Source organism: Misgurnus anguillicaudatus, chromosome 1, assembly GCF_027580225.2.
Source record: "Misgurnus anguillicaudatus chromosome 1, ASM2758022v2, whole genome shotgun sequence".
Classification (NCBI taxonomy): Eukaryota; Metazoa; Chordata; class Actinopteri; order Cypriniformes; family Cobitidae; genus Misgurnus; species Misgurnus anguillicaudatus.
This window is the reverse complement of record NC_073337.2, coordinates 11,535,311-11,557,358: the sequence shown is the minus strand read 5'-3', so window position 1 is coordinate 11,557,358 and position 22,048 is coordinate 11,535,311. Positions and strand designations below refer to the sequence as shown.

At 41.9% G+C, this 22,048-nt stretch overlaps 2 protein-coding genes across 3 annotated transcripts in view; both read right to left on the bottom strand.

The window, feature by feature from the left end:
- The window catches only part of LOC129432550 (lysine-specific demethylase RSBN1L), a 28,418-nt gene extending 16,647 nt beyond the window's left edge, over positions 1-11,771 (bottom strand). The window contains exons 1-3 of the mRNA XM_073866475.1: positions 11,194-11,771; positions 6,969-7,115; positions 1,819-2,462 (exon numbers count right to left, since the gene is read on the bottom strand). Coding sequence (XP_073722576.1) covers positions 1,819-2,462; positions 6,969-7,115; positions 11,194-11,653 — 1,251 coding nt within the window. The 5' untranslated portion in view covers positions 11,654-11,771. The remainder of the gene's footprint in view (positions 1-1,818; positions 2,463-6,968; positions 7,116-11,193) is intronic.
- A 345-nt stretch (positions 11,772-12,116) lies between these two features.
- The window catches only part of ptpn12 (protein tyrosine phosphatase non-receptor type 12), a 28,875-nt gene continuing 18,943 nt past the window's right edge, over positions 12,117-22,048 (bottom strand). The window contains exons 13-18 of one of the 2 annotated variants that reach the window (XM_055191011.2): positions 20,276-21,051; positions 14,938-15,009; positions 13,897-13,955; positions 13,766-13,814; positions 13,494-13,598; positions 12,117-13,411 (exon numbers count right to left, since the gene is read on the bottom strand). In XM_055191011.2, the coding sequence (XP_055046986.2) occupies positions 13,350-13,411; positions 13,494-13,598; positions 13,766-13,814; positions 13,897-13,955; positions 14,938-15,009; positions 20,276-21,051 (1,123 nt within the window). In that variant the 3' untranslated portion in view covers positions 12,117-13,349. The remainder of the gene's footprint in view (positions 13,412-13,493; positions 13,599-13,765; positions 13,815-13,896; positions 13,956-14,937; positions 15,010-20,275; positions 21,052-22,048) is intronic. The other variant, XM_055191012.2, reaches the window with a different exon arrangement.

The window sequence follows — 22,048 nt, the reverse complement described above, 5'->3', positions numbered from 1 at the left end:
ATAAGACCCTTATGCCTCGTTTGGGATCATTTAGAGTCCTTTGAAACTCCGTTGAAACTGTGATTTTAAACTGTTATGTGTTGGGGTCCATTAAAGTCCATCAAAACGAGAAAAATCCTGGAACGCTTCCCTCAAAAAAACACAACCTCTTCTCGACCGAACAAAGAGACATTCATTTTTTTTATTATATTAATCCTTTAAGCATCTGATTCCATAATGGTGGTGGCAGTTACTTTAACATCTAAATCTAAAACCTTTGAGACACCTGTGGGCATCTAAACTGCTTAATCAATCAAATATACTAATAAACCACCAATATACCGTGCAGTGCATCGTGGGATTGATCACATCAACATCAGGGGCGGAGTGGGACCAAAAAATCTACCGGGAAATTTCGTATTCCACCGGCCCTCCGTGGTAAAAAAAAAAGGTATTGTATTTGTAGTAAAACTACGGTAATACAAATCGTAATCAATCTGCAAAAAAAAACATTTTCATAATAATAATAAAATCATCAAATCATGGATAATTTTCCTAAATGAGTAACTATACAAAATGATACCTGTTTGAAAGACGGAGATGCGCACCTCAATCAGCTATTACATAACAGAGCGAGACCAGAAATGAACGTGCTCATAAATGGGAGTAATATGGAATACTTTCTTTACATCTTTGAAAAACTGTAAGAATTTTTCCTTTAAATATAATTTTTGTCATATAAAGTTTTGAGAGATAATATAGTTTTTTTTCCACTGCTAGTGCTCATTTATTTTAACGTGTTTGGCGCATTTACCTCAGAGATTATTTCAGTTATTTTGCTGGATTTCCAGTAATAATAATACAATTTACATGCCAATCCTACTTCCTTGTCTTTTTATTCATTTCATTATGCTGTTATATGTAATATGAAAATCACATAGTAGGAAATATATAATGTGATACTGCAAAGTTACCCTTCTTATTTTTATTTATTATATAGCCATATGGAGACAAACATTTGCAAATGTGCTGATTTGATCCATTCATGTACTGACCACCAAGTAGAGATTTTAAACATCCTTAATCCACACTTACTATCAAATAGTCTATCTGCATGATTGATCAATCCGACCGCATATGTACTCCAATAAACAGGCATTCGGTGGCGCAGCTTTTTACATCAAAGGCCGACAGGGTATGCCATTTGGGGAGAGCCATTCAATGATCCCCCTATATTTTTAAAAATCCTAAACATGGTTGGACCTGTCGAACAGGTTGAGCACTTTTATGTTAAGCAAAGAGGCTGCACAGTTTGACAAGCGGGAAGCGGCCGCACATCAAGCCGCCAGACGGGGTTGATAACTCGCAATGTATAACTATTTAACTATTATCAGACCGATCCTTGCAGCCTCAAAACACTACCGGCCCACCGGGAAATGTCCCGACTCTCCCGATGGCCACTCCGCCACTGATCAACATCCATGTTGCTAACATCCAGCTCATCTCTGGATAATATTAGAACGAACACACACATTAATTCATATTATCTCTTTCTTTCTCTCCCTCTCTCGCTCTCTCTCTGTGTGTTAAAGCATTTATGAAGGTCATGTTTCTATTAATGGTGCAAACACAGGCAGTAGTTGGCTAGAAAACCAAAAGCAAACAATGCACCTGATAAGATGATTCTTTAATATGTTTCTGTACGTGCACTTTCTGTGTGTGTGCCTTCAATCCATCTGTTTACATTATATCAAATCTTTTTGCACCTAAAGCAACTTCCAAAAATTTGGAAACAATAAATTGATTTATCATAGGGAGGCAATATTACAATTTACTAACCTGAGCATGAAAGTTTGCCATAGTAGTCGTTTCGATGTCCTTCTTCCCCAGAATTTCCATTTTGACAGGCGAATTGGGAAACTTACTAGAGAAGTACTCCAGGAAGTCAGGGAGGTACGAGGCGGCCCCATGAATCACGCCCATCACGTAGTTGGCAGCGGCCTCCTGATCCTCGCTAAATGCCAACTTTACAAACTCCTGTGCAAACCTCTGCATCTCCACAGAAGACAGGACCGACAGCTCTCTGCTGTAGGCGTGAACCACCAGGGCGCCGCCGTTCGGCTGGTGCTCCACGTGAACAAACCGGCCGAATTCCAGCCGGTCCAGCCCAGGCAGTCGGGGACTTTTTCCCACGCCCTCCGTGACGGCACAGCTCGAGCTTTGATAGCAGCCGTCTTCCTGCTTCATCCTGCCACTGGAGGACAGAGCGCCTCCCTGCTGGGCGGGAAGAGGATGCTTGAATTCCGGCCCAGAATCGGACATCAAGCTGGACAGACGATCAGAACAAACCGTTTGACTGGATCTGCTGTACATCTTGGGTCGCTTTCGCTTTTCACCTTCTTTATGCTTCTTTTTCTTTTTCTTCTTTACCCTCTTTATTAGCAGGTCCTCAGCTGAGTTTATCTTGGGCTTCTCTCGGTCAACTGCAGCACACATAGAGAGAGAAAGAGATTCACTTACACACTCTGATAAACGCATGACCCCATAACAAACAAAATTACATTTTTAACACACACAGCAAAACTAAAGGGGTAAAGGAATGATCCAGTGCACACACCCAAAAGATCTCACCCAATAAAAGCACACGCGAGCTTCACAGATATCTAATGGACTTAAGATGTGCACATTAGGGTCGTGCTGACGTTTGTCAGTTATATGGTCGATAGGCGAGCCTTCATGGCGATAATTGGCATGTTTGCCCATTTTAATTTTAAATTATTGTTATGTTATCATTAATATGATCATAGTTTTACATTAAAATTCCTGCATAACCCGCACTTGACACCAATGAGCATTATGTGCTATTCCTCGCATGAGAGAGCTTGTTAGCTGCTCCTTTAGCAAGAGTTTTTTTATTGCGCATTTCCTTGCACTAGAGAATTTGCCATGCGCGGGGGTTTAAAAATCAGTTAGTGTGTTGTTTCCTCTCCATGGCACGTAAAAAATTTCAGAACGCCTGGCGTTTAATGTTGCACTTTGTTTTTCGTCCACCAATCCAGTGTAAAAAATTACCAAATAAATAAATGAGTACACTATTGCCCTCCAATACTATCGTGTATCAGCCATCTCACAGGCTGACGATAGGACGATCTCACTATGGAGGATACTTAAATTCAGGTACCATGTGGCTCAACTAGTGCTGGGCGATAATTCGATAACGATAATTTACCGATATAACCTTTTTCGATAAAACCATAAGGACAGTTCGATAAGTGATCGATCATGTTTACGCACTGTGCATAATGTTGCGTAAGCACTTCCGGATGCAGCACGCGCTCTTTGTTTACAATCACAGTGTCAGACTTGAAGGAGTGGAAGATGAGGCAAGTTATTCATTTATTAGTAGAGCCCTATGATTTTCGCGATGGGGATAACGCGGATGGAATCACGGAATCCAATTGGGAGGAAACAGTTTCTTGTTTGTAATGTTGGACGCGCAACAAGGGTTCGTCAAAGCCCAGAACAGTATACTGTACTTTCTTTCGGCACAGCTTTAAAAGTATATTTACAGGACATTCACAAATTCAGGAAACTGAGGAAAAACAGCAGATCCACCACTGCAGTGAATATAGTGTATGAGTGTGCGCTCCCACAGCAACGTGTGACGCTCTTGACATCCCTTTATCAGTGTGTAAAGCTTTTAAATGTATAAGGGCGCACTCAGGGCACACTCACACTATCCAAACCAAACCGCGCTCAGGCGCATTTGACCCCCAAAGCCTGGTTTGTTTGACTAGTGTGATCGCTCTTTTCCGCGGCCAGGCGCGGATTGGTTAATTGCGCCGCGGCCGGGTTGCAGAGGTGGGCCGGAGCGCGGTTCACTTGGGCTCAGGCGCAGAAGGCTGTGGTGTGAGCGCAATCGCGCCTGAGCGTGTTTCAAAAGGTGAAGACATCAGTTGCGCGACCACTCACCTTCATCTGCCTCCGTAAAAACCTTTTGATGCGAGCAGCGGGGTTACGTGAATGTCCGAGCTGCACAGAGGGCTGTCTGTAATCGCGCACCAAACGACTCCAAATAAAAAACACAGACTTATCATTACGGTGGGTTCCAGTGTTAAGAGAGAGCTTTACTTCCTGCTTTTTTTCAAAACAATCGCATCTTAATGACGAAAGCGCGCCCGGACTCGGATCGATAAAAAGTACAGTGTGAAGTACGGTGTGAGTGCGAGCACCTGGGGGAGTAGGGAGGGGTGACAATCGCGCTGGGGCATGGTTTGTATAACACACGCGTGATCACTGAACTAAGTTTTCTTTCTTGTTTAAGTGAACATAAACAGCTGGATGTTACAGAGTATATTGAAACTTAAAGCAGTCTGTCTTGGGTCTTAAAGTGACAGTAGCCTGCTGCTTTCTGTGTCAAAAATGTTAATTTTATAAGAAATATATTTTCATTTAATACAGATGCCTGAACATTAAAACAATATTTTAGTATTTGTATTTGTCATGTTCTCAATAAAAAGTAGTTTAAACCCATTATTAACTGTCTGTTTTTTACAACTTTCATTCAGGAGCAAAAATCTGCCTTTAAATTTGACAGGAATAAAGACTTGTCATTTATCATGATAATTATCGATATCGACTGATATGGAAAACATTTTCTCGATATTTTTGGGGGCCATATCGCCCAGCCCTAGGCTCAACTCACTTTTGCTCAGTTTGCTTTTCCATTGGAGTTTAGTACCGCCTAAGTGGGCGGGGTTATATACTTATTACAGTTGCGCCGCCTCCACTCCTGTGACAACATTGTAAACACGATACAAACAAACACACAACACAACACATGAGCAATGGAGCATGTCATCAATGGAATGCTGTTCTTGATTCTGGGCATGCAGATGTTTTTGACAGCTCGAGGGCAAGCTTATCTTGCATTTAGCATTGGCGCTTATAGTGACAATTCTCTCTGACCAATCAGAGATCTGCAGAGTTACACGTCACATTTTAGTATCAGTATGGCTCGCTGGGAACCTCAACTGAGGTGGTGCTATCAGGTACTAGGTACTGTACACAGTGAATAACCTACAAGAAGTGAGCCGTACCGTACTATTCACTATCACATTTAGGGGCCGTTTACACTTGGTATTAAGATGTGTTTTCATCGATCGGATCAAAAGTGGACGAGAGAGACACATCACGTTTACACCTGGTATTTAAATGCGTCTCTTTTGTCCACTTTCGACCGCTTCTGTCCTGAATACTGTGAGGAGGCGGTCTGTCGTCGAGACGGTGGGCGAGTCTCTCTGCTGTCATTTAAACGTGAGCGGGAGTAATGACGAGTTTTTATGGATGCAAACTAATAATGTCGGAGCCCACTGCTTGTGTTGCAAGTAAACATGCTGCACAGTGTTTTGTACGTGTATATGTTAGGCTTGCCGCGATAGTCGGTGAAACGGTGATAACCGGTGCTTCAGCCTCTCACGGGTTATATCACTTGCCCACCGCGACACCGTCTTTCACCGTTGTTTTGATATTTTTGTGTAATTAAATAATTTAGTTTCGTTAGAGAGAGCAAACACTTACAACTGAATGTGTCTGTTGTCTGAATTCAGCAGAGCTGAAGGCGCGTCACGTCACAGAGCAGCAGGTGTCAGATTTCATTTATTTCTGTCAGAGTTTGCGAGGCAAGCTGACTGACCAGATGATGACAGAAGCTGCGTGCTTACTCGTTTTTGTTATAATATACATATATGATGTTTAATATGAGCGAGATCGTTTTGTTGTTGTGTTTTTCATCAAGAAAAATAATAAACCCATCATTCAAGCAGCGCTTTTATGGAGAAGTAGCCGGTTGCTCTGCTTGGGACTGGCGGGTTCTTTGAGAATTACCTGCGCTCATTGACTCAAGCACTTAAGTAAACCAGCTGTTGCACTCGCATTGCACGCAAATTCATACGCGATTTAACGCAGCTTACGCAAGCGCTGCATTTAAACAGTTGCGTAATTCAAAAGTGAAAGTAAAATGTGCACGTCTGCATGCGCACTTATAAGCCCCTCCCACTCGGTGATACCGGGATCACCGAGTTTGTGACGCGCAGATTAACCGGTGGGAAAATTACGTCACCGCGGCAACCCTAGTATATGTTAGAGCTTTCTCAGATATTTCAGTGCAATTGATGAAATAGGATCGTGCAACTTTCACACGCTTCCAAAATGAAACTGCGGAGATCAGCCGCTTTAGTTTTATCAATTAAAGGCTGTTACTGTTCACCGTGTGTTCGCACCAGAAGTCAGAAAAGACGTAAAACATTGTGTTCAGTACCTCAGATTAGATAAATGGGCGGAGAAAAGGCGGTCACGTGTGGCTGTTCGAACACATTTAACCACATGTGCGTTTACACTACAAAAGCAATCTGATCGAAAGGGGTTTCGACTACCTCTGAATGTGGTTGAAAGTGGTCTAAAGTGGTCGATCTCAAAACGTTTTGAACCCAGTTTACACCTGGCATTAACGTCGCTCACTTGTGATCCATTCGATGAAAACGCATGTTAATGCCAAGTGTAAACAGCCTCTTTGTTAAAGGTATGAGGATATGTACAGTTCATTGATGTCTATTAAACTTTTACTGACAGCCCAAATGTTGTCCTGTTTTAGCCAAAATTGCTTGCTGGGTTTAAGCCAATGGTGTAGTAAAAACTAAACACAACACTCAGATGCGTATGTTACACATGAAATTTGGTTTGGTTACATGATGGCAGCTATGAACGCTTGTATGTAGAATGTCACTTTATACTGTAACGCAGCTTTTGTGAAGGGAGATCCGCTGTGCAAAGCATTACGAAGCAGTTTGCCGTCACAGCAGAAAATGTGTAAAACATTACCCACCTAACTGGTTAGTGATTTGACACCAGGTCATCCCCTATTTTCAAAAACTCATAGGATCTAAGACACAAAGACAAATGCATCACAGAGAACAAGACAGATCACACACCTTTCTGCATGATCTTCACCTCCCCGTTTTCTTTCTTCATCTCCATCATGAGCTGGAGTTTTCTCATGTCTTTCTCCTCCTTTTCTCTCTCTCTCTTTCTTTCGCTCTCCTTGTCTCTCTCTTTCTGTTTGTCTTTGATAGGGTGTTCTGTAGGAAAGATGAAGAGATGAGCAGGTAGCTGAAACATACAGATGTCATGTCAGAACATCTGCTCGGCATATCAAAGAGGTGAGTATGTTAATGTATGTTCAGAATAACACACACACACAAAGAAAATTAGTCAGGCTTAATCCATCAAACCCTAGTAGCAGTAATCCTGCAGCCCAGGTAGAAGAGCATCATGGAGTTATCAGCGTAAAGATTGTGGGTTTGATCCTCAATCCAACATACAGTACATACATACTCATATAAACGGACCTAGAATGAACTATAAATTGCTTTGGATAAAGCTGTCTGCTGCACAATGCACAAATGTAAACTCCATAACAGCACACAAGCTTCAACAGCTCTGAAGCAGGATAAGATGATTTATGGCCTCACATGTTTAATGGTTTATTCCGCAAGCTACCACGATCTTTTTTAGCATCCGTGCTCACTCACGCTGTGTCCTTTCCCACAACATGATGGTCTACACATTTACCTTTGGTTACTAGCTCATATCTTTCACTAGTACTGTCTGTAACCCACTCTACTGCCACAAACTGTTACGCCAAATTTTATATACCCGAGTAAATTGGTATGTAATACAAAAAAATGAATGGTCCTAAAATAACTTTTTTTATATTGTAACTTATTACATCTAATACTTTAGGCATTTTTCAGATTAAATATTAGGCTTTGAATTGAGCTAATTGACCCTAATTATAGTCACTGTAACGGTGCATTCACACGAGGCGTAAGCGTTGATGCTTCCCATTCACTTTTAATGGATGACGTCATGCGTTGCCGAACTGAATTGTGGATCCGTCAGTGCCGTTGCTCGCGGCAGAAGTTGAACATTTCCCAACTTTTCAAGCGGCAACGTATGCAAATAACCTAGGCAGAGCCAGCCAATTACGTTTATGGAGGTCGGAGCATAGGTTGCGGCCACTGTGAATGAATGGCTGTTGGCCGCGCTTCAGACAAGCCTTTCGTTAAGTGTTAACGCTTACGCCTAGGGATGCTCGGATCAGGGTTTTTGCAGGCCAATACCGATCACCGATTTGTTGTCTTCGTGATCGGCCGATACCAATGCCGATACCAATTTTTCAAGCTGATATGCAAGCTTTTTGATGACTGTTACTGTTAACATTTTTTCTAGATAAAGTAATAACACAGATGTTGCCTTTTTTTATATTACTTGCAGTAATTAGGTTTATTATTGTTTTAATAGAGAATCAAAAAATTAGCACAACAAATATTTTTTTCTGCAAAGAGAAATTTAATATGCCTTTAAAAAGTCTTATGTCTGTTAAAAGTGATAAAAGTAAAACACTTCACAGTCTAAACTGTATGAATTAAACATACACGCATTCGTATGAAGTATAACAGTTCTTTAGTGAAGAGCAGAAAGTGATTTCATTGAGAGATGAATTAGGATACTGTAGCTTTAAGACGTGAGAGAGATCACTCCGTTCACGTGCACTGATGACTGGGGCTTCTGTGTGTGCATGCGCCGGATGTACGCGGACGAGAGCAGCTGTGAGGAAAATGAAAGTTTAAACGCTCAAACTTTAAAACGCATGCAAATAATAAACTTTTGGCATGAGGATGCAATTATCCGCGATAGATGTGTGTTGTATACGCTGTTTGATGGGGATGTGAAGACGGGTCGCGCTGTTGATCAGATCGCGTCCTCATAGAAAATTTGCTTATCTCTGCAAACGCAAAGAGAGAAATGCAAATCTGCATGTCACACACGAGCGATGGGTCATAAAAATGCTTGCATTGCGTAAAAATGGTCTCTAACTGCAGCAGCATTCAGGAGCCCTATGTTGACAAAGGTAAACAGAAAGATCGGTTTAGGAGATCGGCAAATTTAGTGAGGACCGATCGAGTCATTTAATGACGTTATCGGCCGATACCGATCGGCGGCCGATCGATCGGAGCATCCCTACTTACGCCCCGTGTGAATGTACCGTTAATGAATAACTATCAAAGCTTATGTGATGCCTTACAAACGAACACTAAAAACACTCAAGACATCTGCATGACAAACACCCCAAGGATCCAGCTTTACTGAGTAAATCATGGTCAGTGAGAGGTTTAAATAGTGATTTTAATTTATAAAAGTTAATTTCCTGTATTAAAACGTTCTTATTACCGTACTTTCCGGACTATAAGCCGCACCGGAGTATAAGCCGCATCATTCAAAAAAGCGTCATTAAGACGAAATAACATATACAAGTAACGGTGGACTATACGACGCGTTTATTTATAAAATTATTTTACAAAATCCAAGCCGCAGAACAGACATTTAATCTGGAAAGGCAAGTTATTCAACTAAACAATAGCAGACAGAACAGCAGGCTGAATAGATGCGTGTACGTTAAAGTAATATTATCAGTTATTTAAACGATAAACCATAGCATACAGAAGGTTGGAAGGTTGAATAGGCTAAATTAACTGAACAAGCCAACTAGCGTGAAGTTCGCATACTCGTCATTCCACATTAAAGAAATCCATTGAATTACATAAATACAGAAGCAGCATATGGCGGACTCTCACAGCTGTAGACGGTAATGTTGTCTCTTGCCTCATAAATGTCAAAATTAATCCGTACTGACTTACAAGGTGCACCTGACTATAAGACACAGCACCAGACACGTTATGAAAAAAAACGGCTTACAGACTGTTTCAGCAGTAACAACATAAACAAGCGACTGTCGTGGTCTCCACGTAACTTGTTGCCTACATCATCAATCGTTTGTACTGAGCATTTGTACGCTTTTACCCAAATGTCCCATATTGTTGTTTTCTGTGTACATCACAGCAACATTGAAATATGAAAAAATGTTAGCCAATTAAATAAAGGCCAAAGGATAGTCCGCGTACAGTCCGCATGGCACAATTTTCATCATCAGAAGAGTGTGCGCGTACTGTACACACTCCGCCAGATTTTTCAAACCCTGCATAAATTGGACGCATAGTTTGCACATGCAGGAGAATGTACTATGTAACCCAGGAGATGCAGTGCATTTTGTCGCAATGTGCATGTGTTGAACATCTAGTTCCTGTATAGCTCAGTGGTAGAGCATTGCCTCAGCAGCGCAAAAGGTCATGGGTTCGAACCCAAGAAACACATGTTGGTAAAATGCATGCCTTGTAATGCACTGTAAGTCGCTTTGGATAAAAGCGGCTGCAAAAATATAAATATATATAAATATGTGTGTACGAGTCAACTAAACTAGGCTGTGCGTTCGACCGTTCACATGTACGTTGGATGTGACACCCCTGTCACAACATTGGTTCACGCCTTTAAAATAGTCTGTCAAAATAGAAAATAGCACATTACTGCAAAATATATTTAAATATATTTATGCAAAAATCTTGCTAACATCACAAGTGGGCCTCGGACAACATTATGGAATTGAAAAAAGATGCCGTTCGTGACACCTTTAAAAAGTTCCCGTCCAGTCGAACTAACCACTGACCGGTTTGTCAAACCCATGAGGCATCGCGGCACTCGAGTACAACATAACTAACTAAGATTGTACTGTTGGTGCTGGAATAATCAGAGTTTGAAATATAGTTGTGTTTCACTGCAGACCGAATGATTTCTCGTACAGTAATGAATACGCTTGAATGGTTATTTCAGTAACAATGCAGCAGAAATTATTAAGATTAGCCGTCATGTTCAGTTGCCTAATGTAAATACACTTCAATTATAACAGCAGCAATTATGTCTATTAATAAGCGCTTATGTATACTATTTGTATTTTAGAACAACGTTTTTTATTAGGTTAACATAATGGTATTATTAACACATTTCCTATGTTTATAACACGTTAATTGTATTTGTGATGTTCTGCGGCGCGTCACATCGCAGCTCCGTCACCGTTCCGAGTCGCGCGCGCCGATGCTAAGCTAACTAGCGCGCGTTTGACACACAAATAAATAACTTACATGCTAAACACAGGCGCGAGCGCACGCGCGTATAAGCATAATAAACACACATGCGTGTTATTATTAAGCCGTAATAAAGCACGTATAACGCTTGATGAGACGAGAGAACGAGTATATTTACCTCTCTGCGGTAACTTCAGCTCGCCGTTTTCCTTCTTCACACCGAGGTGATTTTCAGCTGCCAGCTTGTAGTTTTTCTTCTGTTTCTCCCTCTCTCTATCTTTCTCTCTCTCACTCTCTTTCTCTCGGTCTCTATCTCGCTCTGTTTTGGCTTTTTTGCTCTTGGGTTTGTTGCTGTGAATCTGCTGCTCCGCGCCTCCGTTCATCTTCTTGGCTTTGAAGATTTTCTCCTCATGTCGTATCTTTTTGGCCGGCGGTGGTGGAGGATGATGATGATGGTGGTGCTCGCGGTTCTGGGACGCTGGTTTCGGTTCCGTGGGTTTGTTGAGCTGAATGAACTCCGCCATCTTTTCTCTATTTACTCTCTCGAACTGCTGCTGTTTGTGTAAGAGGCACGAGAGGGGCGCGGCCTCGCGCTGATTGACAGCGAGATCAGGCACGGCGTGGGCGTGACTTGGCATAATCGACAGAAGAGCAGCGTTTGGTAGGCGTGGTCGGACGGTGATTGACAGGAAGAACAGGCCCAAGGTGGAGGTGGGTGTGACCTGGCGTGAGCAGGCCGGAGGTGGGTGGAGTTTCCGCCAGTGGGACGGTCAGAAGAATGACGTCACCGATTCAAACATTCCCTTTTGTGTGTAAACTTTTTGAAGATCAATGCGAAATTATGCCCTTGTCACGATGAAAACTACACTTAACACAAACTATGTGTTTACTCCAGATGCGATTGCAAATGCTGGTTTTAAATGACGTTTCAGTAACTGGCCACGTGACTCGCTTTTATAGTCACATAAAACCATGGTTTAAAAAAAAAGTAAATTCACTGTGGCGTCATCAGCCCCTTTATCTTCACTTCACACATAAAAGTCTCACACTACTGTAGCCTCAACACTAAACGACAACCCTTACTTATTATTTTTACAAAAGTCAAATAAATGTATTGCTTTATTGTAGAATGTTGAAGTACAGTTTAATGGCTGCAGATTATTAAACAAATCAGAAAATGTAAGATTTGTGACAAATAAAAAACGGCAGCAGAAGTTTAACACTAGACATAATCTGTGTCAATTCACTGATTGCCTTCAACTTAAATACAAACACTGTTTTCGTATTATACATTACCAGACATTACACTGTGTGCGCGCATGCGCATGAGTGAGAGAGAATGCAGATTGTCATTGCAACTGCAGAGGGCGAGAGTGAGCAGAGTCTGTGTGTGAGGCAAGATAATAAATACTACTGATCTGACATCAGTCATGTGAACAAAGGATTATATTCCAACACATTATATATTAACAATAACTGCTTTTTTAGGTTCAGTAAAATCCCAGAGATTTAAATGTGACACTGTGCACTTCACCCATGCTCTCAAACAAACACACAAAAACAAAGACAGATACACACAGACAAACACAAAAAGGCACAGTCTGCACAGAGTTCTGTCAGGGCGTTTTTTGTAACGTGAGAAAATGGCATATACAAAAATAACCTCTAGAATTCAATTTACAAAAGCATTATTACAATCTTGAGTCTGCGGCATGTCGTGATGTGGCTGATAACATACCAGCCTTTGAAAACAAAAAAATACACACCTGAATATTAGAAATAAAAGAACAGGAGAAAAAAATGACAAACTAACAAAAACAACCCTGAAAACATTTCTTCTAACATGATGGGCAGATAATGTACAGATTGAGGTACAGGTTTCATGCATCATCATATTCAGTGATAGTACATTTTCATTGTTATTATGAACATTTACTGCACAGCCCTGTACACATATGCAAGATTGCGGATATAGTCATCTGGCCCCGTGTATATATACACACACACACACGTCTTATTGTCGTCTGGTCAAAATGAAGATCTAAAACTACTGGAAAAGATGCAGCGTCACTAACTAGTATCTGTTTATTACCTCTTAGTCTAATCACTGAGCAATAAGGCAGATTTCTGGTCCCAGCAGATGGTTTCTAGCACCAGCACATTGAGTTCACAGCAGCCAGCAGCAGTGGGCGCACAAGTGCATTATGGGAGATTATCACTGTATCTTTACTGATTGTGTTAGTCAGAGATAAGGCCATACAGCCTTTAATCGACCGTCTGCAGCGACGAAAAAGATGTAGAGGTGCGACGTCCAAGTGTATGACATGATGGCAGTCATGTCCACTCTGTCGGAGGGTCTCGTGGGCCTTTGGGTTGCGCGCAACGGCTGCCAAATCCTGTCATTTACACAAAAACTCAGATTAGATTACTTTAAATGTGTAGCTATCGTCGTCTTCCTGCCCCAACTCCATCACTCACCCATCTGGGAGATGGCTTGAGTTTGTGTTTTCTTGTCTTTTAGGACATCTGGGGGTGTGGCCACTGACAGCGCATCTTGAGCCTTTGGACCCTTCTGCTCCACATCTAGAAATAAAGAAAAACAGAACTTGAATCAGACATGCATCAGAAACACATCTGTGGTACTAATCGTTTATTCATCCATTTGAATATTTACACTCAATCTCAAAACTTGTTTGATCAAACCAATCTTCCCACGGGGAGCATGGTTGAATGTGTGCAGTGTGACGTACCGCTCTTTCGAGGACTGGCAAGGGTTTTCTTCTGTGTGCTTCCTGACACCTGTGAGAGGAAGAGGCCGACATTTAAGATCTGGTCTTGGTTATGTAGAGCAGTAAGGCTCTTACAAATGCTGCTTTCTCACCTTTGAAGACGCTTCTTCTAAAACATCCTCAGTTGGTGACAGCTTCACATCTGTGGGGTCTGAATGAAACACAAGTGAAAGTTAAAGTCTGGTGGAATGACAGACTGAATCTACGCTGCACATGTGAATGGATGATGGATGAACTATGATGATTAAACCAGCTCTTATAAACAACCTCTGGAAATTTTGCCAAACATCAACACTAAACTTTGAGCCATGAACACAGAAATGCAACTGTGTGTCTGAGAGCATCCACCACAGTGGCACAAATTAACTTTATCTTTCTTTGGACACAAAAGAGCATTTTTATCCTTTATGTAAATCAATTACCTCATTACTACAAAAAAATAATTCAACATCAACAAACACACGCTATTGAAAACTTGAACGAAAAATTCACATGACACGAAGTTAAATCCCGCGTGTACGTAGCATTAGAGTGCGTTCATACCAGAGGCAAATAAATCGTGCTATTCGCACGTAGTTAGACGCTTGAACATTTTGCATTAACTTGCTTCATTCGTGCGTGTGCGCTCAATTTGCTGTCTTTAGCTAGCTTGTAGTCTCAATATGTATATATATTCAATACTTAATTTAACCTTATATATATATATATATATATATATATATATATATATATATATATATATATATATATATATATATATATATATATATATATATATATATATATATATATATATATATATATATATATATATATAAAACAATAATGTTATTATTAACAATAATTAAAGTTAAACAAAATAAGACAGTAATGAATATGATGTATTGCAGTAGATAAATCAAGGGGTCTTTAATCGTCATGAAATTCATGACACATTGCAAATAGGTTTTATTATGTTATATATATATACGCTTTTTATATATAACCCAGGTATTCATCTGTTGTTTGTGTGCGTGTTTGTTTTCACTATTAACCAAAAATAACCAAGCAAAATTGAGCCAAGCACTGTTATAATCAAATGGGTGCTTCGAGCCTCTGCTGCCCTCATGTGGCTGATAGTGGTACAGACGCACCTGTGGACATTAGGAAGGACTCAGGGGTTCTCTCGGGAAGAGGGGGAGGTGAATCTTCACTCTCGTCACAGTCTGAGGCAGATAAGAGTGCCATTACTAACCAGAGCTCAAACACACACACACGCAAACACACAGAAAGCGCTTCACCACAACCTAAGCAGCCCCGAAACACATGTACTAGTACCAAGCAATCATCAAGGCCTGCTGAGTGCCTTGCACAGGGAATATTAAGCAGAGCTGAAGCTGGAATTGATCAGGTAAATGAAAGCTCCCCACAGATTTTCAGGGTATAACATGTATTGACCACAAACATGTGAGCAGTTATTTCACATCAGGTAGATGTGAGCTGTTGTTCACATTACACACACACAGTCACTTTATTACACGTCCATAACACAACCACGACCGTTCATACTCATCAAACTTTGTGCTTCTTTTCATCTCTTTAAGAGAGACACATCAAAATACTGGGCAACAGTTCTGTAAATAAAAACAAATCCTACTGCTCTTCTGCACATAAAAACTGAATGTATAAGATAAAAACAGAAAAAATTCTGAGTACAACATGTTAGGCAATAATATAAGCGTCTGTCGAAGCCACAAATCAGAGTGAAAACAACAGGCATTTCCTACTGGACTCAGATGGGCTTGGGGGTCACTAAAACTGAAACTACTGAAAACAACATGCAGTCACTACCGAACTCAGATGGGCTCCTTGTCACTAAAACTGAAACTACTGAAAACAACGGGCAGTCCCTACTGGACTCAGATTGACTACAGGTCACTAAAACTTACTGGTCACTAAAACTAAAACTACTGAAAACAACAGGCAGTCACTACTAGGGGTGGAACGGTACACAGAAGTCCCGGTTCGGTTCGTACCTCGGTTCAGGGGCCACGGTTCGATTCACTTTCGGTACAATGGAGGGAAAAGCAAAACAAAAATGAAGAAGGCATTTTTTTTTAGTACTTAAGATAATCTTAAAAACATAGGTGTCCTTATCAGTGTTATTTTGAGATGTCATGAATATGAACTGAAATGCATTTAACATACTATCTCGTATTTCAAAAATGTATACCACTTTAAGTAATCTTGTACTCATCTTTCATACAAATATGGGTTCAAATGTATTACAAGTGTTACCTAAATACATTTTAAAATTACATTTTGGCCTTATTTCATATTAATGTACTAAAGAACAAAAAAATAGGCTTGTAGGATGAATTAATAGGTGTGTACGACTTCACGAGGCGCTGCAAGAAACGACAAATGGATGACGTCAGAGTAACGCGAGAGCGATTTGAAATCAGCCTCCTCCGCAAGATTTCTCGCGGTACTCTGACGCTGATGGCGCTGCGTAAAGTTGAGCACGCTTAAAAAACTGAAAGCAGCTGAACTGGACAGAACTGCCCTGCGTATGCCTGTTGTATATAGCAGGACAATTTATCTCCTACTTCTCAGCGTGAGAAATACAAAGTATGGCGTTTGAACTTACTGAAATGCGTGTGTGTCAAGGTGAATGCGTGAGACTTGAGAGCCCTGATATTTCCACTCACATACCTAACAACTGCTGAACAACGCCGATGCAAAGTCCTCGTCTTTTCCACCACTCTCTCGCCTGTACTACTGTAACTGACTGGAAAACTGAAGTTTTGCCAAACTTGCAATCTTAAAGAGGCTGGCGGACCGTCTTGTGGAACACCACTTGCCATACTCGCTGTCGGCTGCTCATTCACTGACTGGACCGGCGTCGATGTGACAAAACAATGCTGAGTGCCATAGAATGTAGACGGGTTCTGATAGAGCGCATACATAGGCGGAGCTCGGCTGCATCGGCGCCAATCAGAGCTTCAGAGCTAAAGCGGGGCAACAGATTAGCTGTCCATAAAGAACCCGCGTATCTAACAGTAGTTCCGCATTACATTAATTATTTTGCACGCAAGTTTTTTTATTTTCATACCGTGTATTCTCCGTTTAAATTCATGCACCGAACCGTGACCCCCGTACCGATTCGGTTCGAAACGAATACATGTATTGTTCCACCCCTAGTCACTACTGGACTCAGATGGCTCCTGGCCATTAAAACTGAAACTACTGAAAACAACAGGCAGTCACTGCTAGACTCAGATGGGCTCCGGGTCACTAAAACTGAACCTGGTCACTATCGGAGTCACTAACATGCAGTCACTACCGGACTCAGATGGGCTCCTAGTCACTAAAACTGAAACTACTGAAAACAACGGGCAGTCCCTACTGGACTCAGATTGACTACAGGTCACTAAAACTTACTGGTCACTAAAACTACTGAAAACAACAGGCAGTCACTTACTGGACTCAGATGGTCTCCAGTGCCCGGTTGCATAAAAGTCCTTAACTAAGAAATCCCTTAGATATAAGGTTAAGGGAACCCTTAATAAATAATGGGTTGCAAGAGAAACTTAAGTGTTCACTTAGGGAACCATAAGGCTGTCAATAAGTATTTACCCTTAAATGTTAAAGTATTACCTTAAGTGTTGCTATGCGTTGCTACAAAGTCCTTAAGTCCCATTTCCCTTAAATACTTAAAGGACTATAACAGGTCCCTTAAGGTCACACGCGATGGCTGATTTTATGGTTATTTAAGAAAAGTGATGCACATTTATTAGGAGAATAGCAGTTTAATTGTCAGTTAATTCAAAGTGCTTCAAGTTTGAATTGTTTTGAGGCTTTATAGATGCAGTACTATACAGTCTGCTATTTGCTACATTTCATTGTACACAAATCCGCAGTATAAACACTTAGGTAAGGGTGACAGTTAAGACCTTTGTTGCAACGCTCTCAAAGAAATCCCTTATCTCAGGGATTTTTTCTCCATCAGGGAAACCCTTACTTGGAGTTTCATGCAACCGGGCACAGGTCACTAAAATGGAAACTACTGAAAACAACTCAGATGGGCTCCAGATCAATTCAACTAAAATTACTGAAAACAACAGACAATCACTATTGCACTCAGATGGACCCCTGGTCTCTAAAACTGAAACTACTGAAAACAACAGACAGTCACTACTACACTCAGATGGGCACCTGGTCACTAAAACTGAAACTACCGAAAACCACAGACAGTCACTACTGCACTCAGATGGGCTCCTGGTCACTAAAACTGAAACAACTGAAAACCACAGACAGTCACTTCTGCACTCAGATGAGCTCCTGGTCACTAAAACTGAAACTACTGAAAACCACAGACAGTCACTACTGCACTCAGATGGGCTCCTGGTCACTGAAACTACTGAAAACAACAGACAGTCACTACTGCACTCAGATGGGCCCCTGGCCACTAAAACTGAAACTACTGAAAACCACAGACAGTCACTACTGCACTTAGATGGGCTCCTGGTCACTAAAACTACTGAAAAAAGGACATTTACTACAGGACTCAGATGGGCTCCTGGTCACTAAAACTGAAACAACTGAAAACCACAGACAGTCACTTCTGCACTCAGATGAGCTCCTGGTCACTAAAACTGAAACTACTGAAAACCACAGACAGTCACTTCTGCACTCAGATGGGCTCCTGGTCACTAAAACTGAAACTACTGAAAACAACAGGCAGTCACTACTGCACTCAGATGGGCCCCTGGTCACTAAAACTACTGAAAACCACAGACAGTCACTACTGCACTCAGATGGGCTCCTGGTCACTAAAACTACTGAAAACAACAGACAGTCACTACTGCACTCAGATGGGCCCCTGGTCACTAAAACTGAAACTACTGAAAACCACAGACAGTCACTACTGCACTTAGATGGGCTCCTGGTCACTAAAACTACTGAACAAAGGGCATTCACTCCTGGACTCAGATGGGCTCCTGGTCACTAAAACTGAAACTACAAAAACAACAGACAGTCACTTCTGCACTCAGATGGGCTCCTGGTCACTAAAACTGAAACTACCGAAAACCACAGACAGTCACTACTGCACTCAGATGGGCTCTTGGTCACTAAAACTGAAACTACTAAAAAACCACAGACAGTCACTACTGCACTCAGATGGGCTCCTGGTCACTAAAACTGAAACTACTGAAAACAACAGGCAGTCACTACTGCACTCAGATGGGCTCCTGGTCACTCAAACTACTGAAAACAACAGACAGTCACTACTGCACTCAGATGGGCCCCTGGACACTAAAACTGAAACTACTGAAAACCACAGACAGTCACTACTGCACTTAGATGGGCTCCTGGTCACTAAAACTACTGAAAAAAGGACATTTACTACAGGACTCAGATGGGCTCCTGGTCACTAAAACTGAAACAACTGAAAACCACAGACAGTCACTTCTGCACTCAGATGAGCTCCTGGTCACTAAAACTGAAACTACTGAAAACCACAGACAGTCACTTCTGCACTCAGATGGGCTCCTGGTCACTAAAACTGAAACTACTGAAAACAACAGGCAGTCACTACTGCACTCAGATGGGCCCCTGGTCACTAAAACTGAAACTACTGAAAACAACAGACAGTCACTTCTGCACTCAGATGGGCTCCTGGTCACTAAAACTACAGAAAACAACAGACAGTCACTACTGCACTCAGATGGGCCCCTGGTCACTAAAACTGAAACTACTGAAAACCACAGACAGTCACTACTGCACTTAGATGGGCTCCTGGTCACTAAAACTACTGAAAAAAAGGGCATTTACTACGGGACTCAGATGGGCTCCTGGTCACTAAAACTGAAACTACTGAAAACCACAGACAGTCACTTCTGCACTCAGATGGGCTCCTGGTCACTAAAACTGAAACTACTGAAAACCACAGACAGTCACTACTGCACTCAGATGGGCCCCTGGTCACTAAAACTGAAACTACTGAAAACCACAGACAGTCACTTATGACTGAAACTACTGAAAACAACAGACGGTCACTACTGCACTCAGGTGGGCTCCTGGTCACTAAAACTGAAACTACTGAAAACAACAGAAAATCACTACTGCACTCAGATGGGCTCCTGGTCACTAAAACTGAAACTACTGAAAACAACAGACAGTCACTACTGCACTCAGATGAGCTCCTGGTCACTAAAACTGAAACTACTGAAAACCATGCTGTACTCAGATGGGCTCCTGGTCACTAAAACTGAAACTACAAAAACAACAGACAGTCAACTACTGTACTCACATGGGCACCAGGTCACAAAACTTAAACTACTGAAAACAATGGACAGTAACTACTGGACTCATATGGGCTCGGGGGTCACTAAACTGAATCTACTGAAAACAGGCAGTCAGAAATCAAATGAGGCTAAATGTAATTAAGAATTAAGAAATAAGCACAGTTAAAAACTAAAGACATACTTGTGCTGGTCCCTGTTGGCAGACTGTTGCCAGCGATGGACATCGGAGTGACCCTGCGGGGGGCATTCTCTCCCTGCTGTGCCACAGAAACTGTACTAGTTGTCATGGAAATACTGGAGTTGGTGCTGGCGCCACCTCTCCCTCCATCCTCTGCGTCAGAGAAGTCCGAATGAAGTGGGTTGGTGAAGCTGAGAGCGGTTCTATGTGGTGCGCACAGAATCACAGATGGCGGGGTGGGGCTTGGAGTCCACTCGGCCGGTGATGTCGGCCTGTCGGGACTAGGCACGGACCAAGTGGCCTGACCCTTTTCCGCTTTAAGTGGTAGGTGATTCGGTCGTGGAGCATCGTCAGAGTCTTCGGACATGGAACTGCTGCTGGTGTTGGAGCGTTTAAAGGCATGCGCGCGTTGCAGGGCGCCGTTCCCCTCAAAGCTGCGGGGCCCCTCCTGCAGGGGAACCTTCTTGATCTCGATGCTCAGCTTTCGCTCCAGACGTTTGTCGAGCCCCTCGCTCGGGGAGGGAGTGGGAGGTTGCATTGTCAGGGCGGGAGGTGCTGGGTGATTTTCTCCAGGTTTGTTGTAGTTCTCATTGAGGTCAGGATTCTGCTCAGATGCCACCACGTGCATAATAGGTTTTGGGTGGTATCGGTCATTGTCTTGACGCACGTTTGTGACTGTAGGAAATGCAGAAGGAGGGGACGGGGTGAGGATTGGAGGAACAGGGTGCGGCTCTGGGGGCTGCAAAATCTCCTCCTTCACGTCGCCCTCCACCTGATTACTGAGAAAAGCGAGAAAACATAATCAGAAGATCTAGAGACAATGAAAGGCAGCAGTCTCCACTAGATGGTGCACTATACTGCCCTCCAAAGGCTAAGTGCAGTATCTACGCAAAGACTGAAACTGAGAAAAATGGCTTTAAAGTTTTTTACACCAGCCAGTTAAACATGTTACTGCAATTTTGGGACACACGTTTCTCTGAAATGGGACAAAATTGAACCAGGAGACTTTGTCACAAGACACAACAGATCTCACAAAGCCCATTTTAACCCTTAACTCAATTTTGACCAAATGCGTAGTTACTGCGCTTTTGCTTTGTAGGGCAGTATACATAAATTTTAAATAACACATTAATGTGATATATCGCAGTGAAAGGTTTTTGCATATGTACATCAACATCAGCAGCCGAAAATGTAAATGATCTAAAATGAAATCGTTTTTAAATAGTTTATATATGTACCTGATCTTGGGGGGTAACAAACCTTGTATTAGACCTTGTATTCATAAATTTAGTCATTTAGCAGACGCTTTTGTCCAAAGCGACTTACAAAAGGTAACAATAGAAGCAATTAGAGCAACACAAGAACATCAATACATAAGTTCACTAGAATTAGTCTTATCAAGACTAACACAGTATACATAGCCAAGGGTTAGTATTTTTTTGACAGAATCTAAATATAAAGGTAGATAAATGAAAAGATATTAGCAAGTGAGGAAGATTTAGCCGATTCTTAAAGACTGCTACAGAGTCAGCAGATTAGTCACAACCGGCAGTTCCTTCCACAGATGAGGAACAGAACCAGAGAAGGTACGCGATTGTGATTTTTTTCCCTTTTTGGAATGGCAACACAAGCCGTTGCTCTGTAGCAGAGCGCAAAGATATAGACTACATAAGTCTGTATAAGCAAATGAAGGTAACGCGATGCTGACCCAGTGGTGGTTTTAAAGGCAAGGAGCAGTGCCTTGAACTTGATGCGAGCTGCTAATACATATTTGTT